This window comes from Clinocottus analis, unplaced genomic scaffold (genome assembly GCF_023055335.1).
Source record: "Clinocottus analis isolate CAN_PGR_092001 unplaced genomic scaffold, fCliAna1.0.p SCAF_8, whole genome shotgun sequence".
NCBI lineage: Eukaryota > Metazoa > Chordata > Actinopteri > Perciformes > Cottidae > Clinocottus > Clinocottus analis.
The window spans coordinates 13,826,052-13,838,897 of record NW_027176240.1 but is presented as its reverse complement, the minus strand read 5'-3'; the positions used below and the strand labels follow the sequence as shown (position 1 = coordinate 13,838,897).

Sequence of the window (12,846 nt, the reverse complement as noted above, 5' to 3'; positions counted from 1 at the left end):
AAAAGTGAAATAGTGGCAGTCCTGGTTCAGATGTATTCATCAGACATTTTTTTTATTTTATAATGTGTCTTAACTAATCCTGATTCACAAATCAAAAAAAGACATATCTCATTGGATGAATTAAACACAACATGTAAAAACTGTACATCCACCAAGGATGAAAGAAACTAATGTAGGTTTGTGCGTTGTTAGAATTATATATATATATATACACACACACACACACACACACACACACTACATGTATCATACTATTTGTTCAGCTTATTCTCTCATTGCACTGTGCAGCTGCCTTCATATGTTCCTCTGCTCCTTCAGGCCTCTTGTATGGCTTCTTGGGATCTGTTTAACAGCATGTTTTATCCCATTACATTTCACCTGTCTTCCTCTATGTAAGAGTAGCCTGGTTAAAATACATGAAAAGGCCTTTGAGAGACCCGAGATGTGTGATTGGTCACAGGCCCGCGTGACCAATAACATGCGCTGTGATTGGTCAGTGAAGCTAGCGTCTCACCGAGAAGCTAGAATCTCAGGATTACTGATGACAACTTTCCCACAGAGGGTTATGTGCGTCTGGTGAGTGAAATGCTGATTATGTTCCTGTTTTATACATTTGCCGTTGCATTTAATCATAAACAAGCAACAGCACTGTTGCTGCAGCACCTGGGGGTTCTGGCGGCTCTACCTGCGGCCGCGCCCCACGCCACACTTTTTCCCGACAGTCGCTCGTGATGTGGACTATAAGACACTCTTTGAAGGCCTAGGTTTAAAACCACGGCCAGTCACTGATTGTGTGTGTGTGTGTGTGTGTGTGTGTGTGTGTGTGTGTGTGTGTGTGTGTGTGCGCGCGCAAGTGTGCATTGCACAAGGCACAAGTGAGTAGCAAGGGGCCTCTAGATGGGATCAGCACACGGTTTGGGATTTATTAATTACCCTACGACAGCCTGTGCTGTAAAGTAAACATTGCCAGTGGGATATTGGTCAAGTGAGGTGTAATGTCAAATGACGATTCTGGAAAATTATGTTCAGTTTCAGACTGTTATAAGAATAATCTGCAACACACCAACAACTGCCTTGAAAGCTAATCTTAATTCATAAGTAGAACTGTATGAAATATAAAGTAATAAACAACAAGACAAAAAGAAGGAGAACGTCACAAGAAAATTATGCTATAGTTATATAATTTGAGCAAATGTAAAGGCTGTTTTTCTGGAATCACAGTCTGAAACACAGCCTTTGGACAAACACACACTCACACACACTCGGGTCTATGTGTACAAACAAACTGATTTATGTCATCCAATGTAGCCTATCACATGATAAGTGAGAACGGGACAGGCTGCAGGGACTGCTTCCAGGAAGCAGCGGTTATCTCAGTGACGATCACATGATGACAGGTCCTGCTGCTGCTGCTGCTGCTGCTGCTGCACACATAGACACTATAAGATCTATCTGATCTCTAAAAAAGGTCACTGCGAAACATTGACTGCGGATTCCATCTTCAGAACTTTTATCAGCACAAATACATACAGAAGAAAGGTCCAGCTTACTTAAAACAAGCAGAGAAATATGTCAAATTAATCTACAAGTCATATTCCAGCCATAATATCGACAAAATGACCGTTTAGCCAGAGTGACAAACCAGAAATCAAACCATGCCTGTTGCCATGTGAGTGGATACAGCCATTGGAAGACCTAGAGCGGTGCCCGAGTGTCTTCCTGTGTCTTCCTTCCACATGCTTTTTTAAGTTGTTGATTTAATGACCTTTGCATTGAAGGAATGTGGTTTGATGACTCATATCATAACTGAAAACGTCTGAGAAACACAGAGCCAAAAGTCTTTTGCATGTATGCGCTGCGGTGAGATTTTTGTGAATCTGCGTTTTTTTTTTTTGCATGGGCTTCACCTGCTGTGACCTGAACTACACGGGTGAAATGAGTTCCTATTGGCGCCGGCAAGAATGATTAACATGTAGGCCTCCATTTTGTACTTGTCAACCTGAACACACACACACACACACACACACACACACACACACACACACACACACACACAGTATACAGAAAACTGTTTCAAATGCAGGCTCAGACTTGAGAAATCAATGTCCCTGCATGGCAGCAATGAACGCAACTGTCTGAACACATCATGTAAAATTCCCGCTTCACTTCAACACATACACACTCTAAACCAGCGCAACCCCCCGCCTTCTCACCACCACCACCATCATCCCCACCCCTCCCCTGGGCCCCCTTCAGCCGGCTGCATGTCTCTGGAGGTCGCCTCTGACGTCAGCAGCTGGACTGGGCAGAGTGCCAGCCCTGTGGGCCCTTGATGGATGCGGATGGTCTGAGAAACAGTCCACTGTGTGTATGTGTATGTGCGTGTGTGTGCGTGTGTGTGTGTGTGTGTGTGTGTGTGTGTGTGTGTGTGTGTGGAGCGCACGGAACAGACTTAACTCGGCCCGCTCAAACACATCTAATGACCCGTAAACACCCGACAGGCCCTCTCCTTCTGCCTTTCTTCTGTCTATCACACACACTGATGATTAAAGGACACACATGTCAGGATGAGTGATTTGTACTGCATATGGCCGGGATAATAAATACAACCCGCACAGGCACATGCTGGTTATTCCTGGGTCTTAAGGTTTTAGATTTTCAGCAATACAATGAAAGCAAATGAATGGCGTGGCTGCAGCCTGTCTTTGTGGTTGACGAGCTGGGAAAGTATTAAAGCATTTAACCGAAGCAAAGTATCAAAGAAATTACAATTTTGCATCAATATCCTGGAATCCGCTGATCCAATCATTATGTCACAGTGATCCAGAGAGCTGCAGCGCATGTGCGTTTCCATGTTTGTCCCCTCTGCGTGTGTGTGTGTGTGTGTGTGTGTGTGTGTGTGTGTGTGTGTGTGTGGGTATACCTGCAGGGTGGCTGCTGGTCTTCCTCTTCAGCCATCTGTCCAACGTCTCTGCGCTCACGCTCTCCAACACAAAGTCATCCAGCATCTGCGGGTGAAGCGAGAGGTAGGCCTTCACTTTCTCATCTGTCAAGCCTGAAAAGCACAGAAATAAAAAAAAAAAAAGTATTTTAGCTCAAGCACAACACAGCTTTAATTATGACTAATCAAAGTGTAAAAATACAAAAAATATATTCTGGGAGATGTTGCCCAAAATAATGAAAAATGCTGGAAAAGCGTGGAGGTGAAAAACAAAAGATATGACAGGATGGAAACGTCATATGACACGCTGCCAAAGGCCCACAGTGTTCCAGACATTCCCCCAAACAAAAAGAACAAACTAGAAAACGCCGAAGGTCACCCCTTTCTCTTTACTGCGAGGTGAGAGCGGCGGCAGCAGCGCCTATTCTAGCTAAAGCTGTCAGATAGCTGGGCTAGCTGGCTTATGTTTACTGTAAAGCTCTGTCTCCAGGGATAGAAGCCCCCAACAGAGGCAGCAGGATAAAGGAGGACTCGATTGTGCTTAATAGGCAATTAGGTTCTTGAGAGCTCACTAAGTGCTGCTGTTTACTGTCTTTGTTGTCAAAAAAGCCATTTGCTAGACCACCGTTGAGGGAAAGTTGTTTTTAATACACCCACTGGCGTCTGCGAGGCCGTCGTGATGCACTGGGAAACCATCATGTTTAGGTCACTCACGCTAAATGGGGTGTGCTTCTAAAACAAAGACTTCTGCCTAAATTCAGCCGTGAGATGTTATCACATCATGAGACTGCAAACTCAATGCTGACGTGAAACGCAACCGAATATAATAATTCGTGGTACAGAAAAACAAATCCCACGACTGGGCTAAATTTAAATTTTATGGTATGGCACACAGTAATTATATCAGTGAGCAGATAAGGGTAGAAAGCAAGCCATTGTATTCAGACATCATAGGTCGTTGTTTTGTTTTCTAACAACATGTCTAGTTATCAGCGGTATCCGTGCAGCCTCCCTTCAAGAGTGCAGCACGGGAGGACACACAGCTGGACGGCAGGTGTTTTGCAGACAGACACACAAACATATAAACACGCAGCATGAAAATATTACGAAGTGGTGTGTGTTTGTCTAAAATCCTGGATGATATCAGGGTAACTAATGGCTGCAGACGGTGTGGCACAGACCTGAATGTTGTGCCAGATGACAAAATCAAAACCAGATGCATTCATAGTTAGAAGAATCCACTTCAGCTGCAGGTAACTATTGTATGTCTTTACAAAGTGTTTTGAAACTTGGACTTGAAAAAGCAATTCATTTAAATAAATAAAATGTATTCTTAGTCTGGTAAACAGTCCGAGCAGTCACCTACGACCTTTGATCTATTCGCCCTGAACAAATAATTTGATCTTCAGCTACAATGGATCATCTACTCAGTGTGTGTGCGTGTATGTGTGTGTGGGTGTGTGTGTGTGTGTGGGTGTGTGTAGGTCGAGCAGGCTTGTGGTTGCAGCAAATAAGGCAAACAGAGGTGGGGGTAAGTTTGAGGGGTGGAGGACGCTGCGGTCTGACGCTGTCCAGACACGAGACACAGATCTTCAGGAACGGAACGCCTCACGAGACTCCTGGCCAGCTCTGACGCACATCGGCAGAATATGGCTTAATAAATCAGAGAAAGTTAAGGGGGGGTGGGTGGAGCTGCAAGGGACAGAAAGACACACAGAGAGAAGTAAAATGGAAGCGCTGCAAAATAGCCTCACAACTTTGTACTATTTGAAACAAAGAAGGCACTGTGATTAGTGACATTACAAAAAAAAATAAAATAAAACACAAGGAGGCTGTATCACTTTATGAATACAGGTTTTGTGTCGAAAATTATTTAGCTATCATATGTGTGCACATGAACAGAAATAGTCAAATGTCCTATTTCCATGGGGCAAAAACAAATGGCAGTGCTTAGAATTGTATTGTGGGCATATAAATGGTTGCTAAAATGGTGTTCTGGGTACATTACTGTGTACTCTAAAATTACCAGCTTGTACCAAAGAAAGAGCAAATCATGGCCCTCTAGAAAAGCCACTGTTCATTTCTGACCCCTAACTCAACCCCTTTTGCTTTGGCTGATGCACTTTTGAAAAGTACAAGAATATGGATTGGCGGTCAGCTCCGAGCCCATTTGTCCCTCCTGTGGACATCAAGCTAAAAAACAGCGGACATGCTTTTATAAAACAGCCGGGCATTGTGGTACTAATCAAACATCATTCAGTCAGGAGTAAATAGTTGGAGCGACTATTTCCAGCAGGATTATAAAATGTTTGACCTCTAATGATTATTTCAGGAAGCCAAACTGTTGGTTGTTTTTGGTCTTTTTACTGTACTTGACATTAAGAAAAAATATAGGCTATCACCAGACATATCCTACAAAACTGTTATGATGACTCAATGTAACACAGTATCATAATGCATGAACGGAAGCCCGTGCACATGACAGGAAAGCCTTCAAGGGACGACTTCCTCTCAAATGTAAGAGCGCTGACGAAACAATGGCACTTTTTCTCCGAACATTCTTGATACTTTCTGTCGACCTGACAAACTTTCCTTCTGATTCCTTCTTAAGTCTATCGAGCCACAGCTCAACCTAATGTGACCGCAGTGACACTCAGAGCTGTGGGATATGCGTCAGTGTCCTGGGCCTGTGACTGCGATGGCGAAGCAAAGGTGCAGCCAGATCTGTCCCACATGCTGTGGTCCAGAATGGTTAACCCCACTGGGAACCACATGTGCTCTCTCCATCAGAAGGAGAGACGGCTGTGGTAGAAGCAAACGCTTGGTGACTGGTTTGGCCCGAGTGTTTTTTCTTCTTTTACCTCAGTAAAATTTCCTTCCTGTTGGGGCCAACGCTGCTGAAGACAATGCCGTCATCAGGACAAAATAAAGCAATGTCTTACACGTCAAACATGAACAAATCAAAATGAAGAAACAAAATATGTCTAAATCCTCAGCGTCTACATGTCTGTATACTGCAGGACGCGTAAAGACTGCGGCCCCCTTCAATGGTAGGACGATACATCTCTGTGGTTGCAAGATTCTTGATAGGAACAATGTTTAGTTTTACACATTTTTATTCATAATTTGGAGTTTTCGCAAATCTTTTTTTGGGAAATATTGGGCCTGTTACGTAAATGAAACCATCTGTCATGAGCCAAAAGGGATGGGAGCCACTGGTTTAGTCTTTTACAAAACCTTTTTTATGCTATCAGATAAATACAGTAGAGAAACAAGTATAATATTTCCTTCTGAAATGTAGTATAGATGCATAGCATAAAATAGAAACATCTATGTAAAGTAGAAGTTCTTAAATACAGTGCTTACGTACTTCCCACCTAAATGAGTTTGAGTCGAAATGAATCGCTCATTCAGACAGAAATACAGGCGGGAAGCAGCTTGTTGTGCAGCATGTTTGCGAGCAGCTGAAGCTCAGTTAGCAGAGATTTTGTTGCCTGGCTCAGACTTGGACTTCCTGTGTAAAAACTGAAGCCTGAGTTCATGTTCAGTGAGGTATTGTTGCATAACACTTATCTTGACTGCAGCACACCACACCCTGGGACTGGGAAGGAAAGGCCAAACCCGTCTCAGTCTGTCTACGTCTCTGCACTCTCACATCCAAGTTACAGACAGCCTGGGCCAGGCACCTTTATTGTGCGTGGCACCGGATTGTGGTATCAATGTGGAATTTCAGGCATCAAGCACGGTCTGATATGTGCTTTCAATAAATATTATTTCATGCCTTATTAGTATTTAGGAACCTTTAAAGTAGTGAGATGAACCTCAGCTTTGAAACCTCATGCTTAGTCAGTTATGGTGAGATCGCTTTTGAGTCACAAAAAATCCTAAAAGAACAGGAGAATATATATATCAATGACAGGAAAGCCCCTGAGTATTTATGACGCTTTCTCTTTATAGAACGACTTCACCTGCTGATCAACTACCCCTTTTTCTCTTTTTTGTTTCTACTTTAAAATCAGAATTTCTGATATCAGAGTCTGTGATAAGAGAAAATGCATCCATACATCATAAGGCATGCTTTGTAAATCTCATTAGGATGTCACTGTAATTTAGGTTCATCAATTTATTAATTACACTTTGAAGTTATGATGATAGATGATCAAAACTTGTCTCCAGTCAGACCAAACTCTTTCCAAACTAGAACGCTGCAGAAAGTGCAGATCTCCACCAGGTGTGCAAAGACTACAGCTGTATTGTGTGATTGAATGAATACAACCCACAATTGGCTCACTGCAGGTCTAGACACCAAAAAGCGGGAAGGCCCAAGTCGTAAAACACACTTCATTCAAACTCAAAATGTATACAGCCAATCTCCTCGAAGTCTTCATGTGAGACACGTCATACAGTCTTGCCAAAAACAAAATGAAACTCACCAACAGGTAGTTCTGTTCGCTGTTAGCGGTTAGCCAAACACACTGGAGAAAACAATAAAAGTGAACCACAAAGCAGTAGCCGATACTTCTGCAGCAGTGTTTCCACCGTCAGTTTCGTTCGCGGTTTGCCAAACGCACTGCAAACTGTTTTTCACTTCCTCTGAGTGCAGAGTAGGAGATCGGCAGCACTCAGCTGTGTTATCACTAGCGGCCTGGACAGACACAGAGGTGCACAATCACTCACTCGTAGTCGCGCACACACACAACTAATAGCATGATCCTCTGGCAGAAATAGCCTGTATCATAAATAAAATGGTTAGTTTGAGGTGTGCGGGTAGAAAGGGTTCACTCTCAGGTCAGAAAGGGCAGGTGAAGTTCGTTGAATGCAATAAGCACAATATGGCTATGGGATGTTTAACAAGGCTTCTACGCAACAGACAAATGAGGCAGTTACAAGGAAAGTGATTATAGTTGAGAGTGAGGTGTAACATACCATTTTTTTATGTAGAAAGTAAATATGAATGGATAGTCCGGGAGGGACTGCTTGTTTGAATGAAACAATTAACTCACATATACAGATAAAACAACATTATAAGATCTCTTAAAAACAATAGCCAGCTCCAGCCAATCTCCATCACATATCTCTATTTCCCATGAAGCATTTGGCCCTCTGTGTGGCAGTGCCTGAATAGAAGTGAACGTGTGTCTGCAGCGCTCCTGTCAAACAAAGTCGGGCGGCAATGTCAACAGCAGAAGCCGACCCCAGCGGTGCTGATGCTCAGTGAGCAAGATGTTACTCCTCTGCAACACATAGATGCAAAATGCACATGAGAGGAAAAAGGGAAAAGACCACTTCTCTTGAAGCACACTCCTTCTGGCAGAGAGTCAAGGGCAAGCTGCCAAGGTACTACTTTTCACTTTCCTGACATGAGGCTGAGGCAGGAAAGGGGGGTGGGGGGGAGCGTGTGCGTCAGCAGGTCCGCCTGGGACTCCCTTGCCAGGAGGTGGGAAGAGCATGTGGTTCTTATCTTATCTCTGTGCGGGCTGGAGCACAGCGTCCAACACGCACATTCAGTGAGCGGCAAAGATGAAAAAAGACTGAAGATGAAAACGCTTTGAATCCTCTCCCACTGCTCAACTAATTTATTCATTGAGCCTGTGCATGTGAACCTGGGTATGTGTGTTTGTGTGTGTAAATGCAGGTGAACACACACACACACACACACACACCCCACATTCCACAGCAGCCAAGGGTGGAGTGATGGTGCGGCTCAATCAATAGTCAGCCGGTAAAAAGGTGTCAAATTAGGAAAATGTTGTTTCCCCCTGGACTTTAACTGCAGGCCGATCACTTCCAGAGACACCCCCTCATGGTGAAAACATACATTGCTGCACAAATATGCACACCTAACACTCAAGAGAAACAGAGAGGTGGAGATTTCCATGGAAATATAATTTGCATTATTTCCACTGTCATGGTCCAGGTCATTAGATGTAAAGGGTAAAGGCTATAAATGGCAAACTGAGATGTAGATAAGGTAGGTCCCTTGATCCACAGCCCATTAGTGTGGTCACAGGCAAGCGGCAACACTCCAGCTGCAGTTATAGACACAAAGCAGGTCAACCTTCACCTTCAACTCGCGTTATTAACTCAAAAGTTCCATGTGTATTCCCTGAAAGACAGCCAAAGGCGGTAGATTACGCGGCCAACAACAGCGGGCTAACACTAACGCCGCAGTCGCTGCCTTGGAGTTTACATCTCACTCCAACTGGTGGGTTGATGTCGCGCTGCCTCTGCCCCTCACCTCCTGAGCCACATCAGTGACCAGGGGTCATGTTCCCCGCTGAACATCTGGACTGATGCTGAACTCTGCAGCCGCTCTGCAGAGGGGGGCCAACGGGGACCGGGTAATGAGAACCACAGATCTGTGCGTCTTCTCCAGCGCCCCGTTCTTTTATGAGCCTTGACACGAGGACAAGTTGTAAAGAAATCTACACGTATGTGGCCTTTTCCCATCCCCTCAGATAGCAATGCACGGCAAGCCGACGAGGGGTCAGTGGACGCCTTGAGGAGAACGTCATCTGTCACAACGCTCAGCTCGTGCACTGTGCCCTGGATGTGATCCAGTCTTGCACAGATCTTGACATAAAAAAAAGGGTTCAAACTGCATTACAAGCTCATTTTCTTTGGCTTGAATTGCCTGCGAGTTTAAACACTGAAGACAAATCACAAAGAGATTATTTGGCATGTGCTCAGCCCGGTCTGGAATTATTTAGCCATTCAAATTTCAATCATGCATTCATTTTTCATATTTATTCACATCAATGGCTATGCTGAGAGGAATCCGTACAGTGAGAGAAGGCACGCGGTGGGGCAGGAAATGTCCAGCGTGAGCACTTCCTGTCTGACAACACAGCTTTCTTCACAAAGTTAAGCAATTCGTTGACAACCAATTGAGTTTGAAAATGCCTACGAGATCACATTAGGCCTGACCCGGACTGACATCTGAATCCGACCACAAAACTATCTACAAACAATGCACAAAAACATGCACACTCGTGTGTATTTTACCGCAACTTGAGGCTACAAACAGCTATTTATAATATTCCAGGACTAACTCACTGCTTAGAATCACATGAGCAACCAGAATGTGACTGAGCCAACATGTTGTCTTTAAGCAACCTCATTTTAGAACGGACACACAATGAGATAAACAGGCCAGCAGTTGCTGGAAAATGAAACAAAACTTTATTTATGTAAAACTAAAATGTATGTGCTCATGTGTTTCTGTGACATAATCAACGTATTCTCTGATCCCAAACCAATCGCAGGGAAACGTGCAATGAGAAGGCAAAGAGTGTGTAAATTATTCCTACATTTAATCTAGATTAATTGACAGCTGTACGCTATAACTCTTTACATGAGAGCAATGACACTCTTATAATGCAAATTACAGCAAATGTGTAAGCAGACAGTAAATTATTAACTGGTCAATGTATATTATGAACGACTTGTTTATAGTGTTAGAAAATAGTACAAGACAACTGAATGAAAAATAAGATAATACTTTTTTAGACACATTTGCAGTTTGAATATTTAGTCAGCTGCAGCTACAGTTGTTAAATCAAAAAGTGTGGAAGCTTTGTATAATCTCAAATTCTTGTCCTTTTTTGGTCAGTATCAGGGCGGGATACCTACAAACTGTACCTCAATAATACATTCCATGACTACAGTTGACTGCTATGTGTGTATTTTGGCATCACTCAGTATCCCAGGACCCAAACTGCTAGCTGGTTATTACAGGGTTGCCACTAAAGGTCACTTGAGGGGCCATTTATACAAATGGAACCACTAACAGTGCTATTCATGTGGCACACAGACAGAGTAAGTTACAATCACAGAAATTATAAATCACAAAGCCTTCAAAAGCAGAAGTTCCCACAGCAAAAATAAAATGTACAACTGAGTGAGACAATATATTATAGACCAATATTTACTGAAAATGACAAACACATTCATTACACCTTTTGCATATTATTTATTATTTTGGCACCAATTTCCCAATGTATTATTTTTTTTTATTTTATTTAAATATTGTGACATTACTGAGTGTAGCAGCCTCTGACAATACAAATATAGCTTAAAAAAAAAAAGAAAAGCAGCGAAACAGCTGACGTCAAAGCCATCATGAATTTGAGTCGGACAAAATTGTATCACAGCTATGGAATGAGAAACCTATACATTGAATGTTGTATGAATATACAACTCGTAGTATTGCACTAAATAATACAATTATGTGTTTATATAATACTTTCTGTAAGAACATGAATCCTAAACCATGTCCTTGAACTCATATCCAAGCAGGAATATTTTTTTCGTTTAATTTGATTTATGGAGTGGGCTAAACAGCATCTCCACTGTCTATTCTCACTCCGGCGCACGCTGGAGACCTCGCTTCGCTTTTTGATGCCATGTCTGATTGCAGCACCGCGGACTGTCCTCCTCCTGGTGCACCGGAACGATCATATCCGAGATGGGATGCATAAACCCGCTCTTTATTGTATGAAATGAGACTGAAGAGACACACGCTACTCTGTCCGTATCGCAGTCCTGTCCGGTCCCCGTCAGCTGAAGTCCCCACCCATCTAAACCAGCTATCAATCTGTCATTCATAAAGTTGGGGAGACACACGGGCAAATAACGAACAGCCGTTTCTGACAAGCAAAGCGTTTTAAAAACCCCGCGTCAATTTCAGCTTGGGTTAAGTGTCACTCTTTTAACAGTGTTTAGTCTAAAAGAACATACTTGCACCCAGGAAGCAGTCCGTTAACCTTCTGAAACAGCTTGTTGAAGACAGACCATCTTCCATGTCGGATTGAGAGCGCAGGAGGAGAGAGGAGCCACGGAGAAAAAGTGCGCCTCTGGAGCTGCAGCAACTTGGTGCGTCTCGGCAAAAAGCAAAACTATTCCAGTACGCGTTGGTCTGATGGTGTGTCCTCAATGCTTCAGGCTGTGCGCGGTTTTGGAAGGGCAAGAAGAGCAGTGTGCTGCCCCCCCCACCCCTCCTCCACCAGCGCTAAGACCCAGCACCGCTGGCCGAGGTGTAGCTACAGTCGGCCCGCCTCCTCGGCGTGGTGGCTCCGCTGTGGATGTGCAGCAGCAGACTGGGGGAGCGGAGACGGCAACGCATAGACACGGAGGGACTGGAGTAAAACACACACACACACACACACACACACACACACACACACACGCACACACGCACGCACGCACGCACGCACGCACACGGGGAGAGAGGGAAAGACGGGAGCGCGCCAGTGTCAAGTCAAGCCCAGTTATCTAGCACGGCTTCTGCATTAGTTTTCAAAGTAAAAGCCCAAACCGCTGCGCGATGAGGGTGTATGGTGTCCTGGAAGGAATTTGCAACGCACGTAAGAACGTTTTGTCGAGAATTGAATAAGTAGGTCAATAAATCATATTCAGAGATTGCCTTTAACTGTTCAGTTTTTATGCCTGTGGCTAAATTGGCTTTAAAATACAATGATTTAAGATATTTGGCTTCCTATAAACATTCACAAATACCATGACAGAGTGCTCATAAATGTGTGTCAACGCCGAAAAAACACTGATGTTCAATGTTTACTTTCATCTTTTTTCGACACACTTATTTTGAAGGTCAGATTGTCTTCGTTTCCGGTGAGAATCGCACACTTGAAGCTGCTGAACTGTTGTTCTCGTCCCTGAATGTGGCTGCGTAAAGGGGCCGAGCCATGTGACCCCGGTGCTCTCCAGAGACGAGCTGTTTCCTGAGCCGCAGCGCAGTGGTCAAGCAGGAGACACCAGCCTCCACATTTGCAGCATGGCAGGACAAATGAATGGAGCCTCAACCTTCGCATACAAGGACTGAAACGGGTCCCGCCCAGTGGTTAAGCATCTTGCTGCCATACGGATGTGCCACTGAGAAAGGCAGT

General features: G+C 43.9%; 1 protein-coding gene across 7 annotated transcripts in view; it reads right to left on the bottom strand.

Annotated features, from left to right (window-relative positions):
* pde10a (phosphodiesterase 10A) overlaps window positions 1-12,846 on the bottom strand; it is a 49,916-nt gene that overhangs the window by 20,782 nt on the left and 16,288 nt on the right. For 4 of the 7 annotated variants that reach the window (XM_068567726.1, XM_068567731.1, XM_068567729.1 and 1 more), the window contains one exon: window positions 2,924-3,055. In XM_068567726.1, the coding sequence (XP_068423827.1) occupies window positions 2,924-3,055 (132 nt within the window). Of the gene's footprint in view, window positions 1-2,923; window positions 3,056-11,680; window positions 11,936-12,846 lie in introns of those variants that run through there. The other 3 variants (XM_068567734.1, XM_068567732.1, XM_068567733.1) reach the window with 3 other exon arrangements.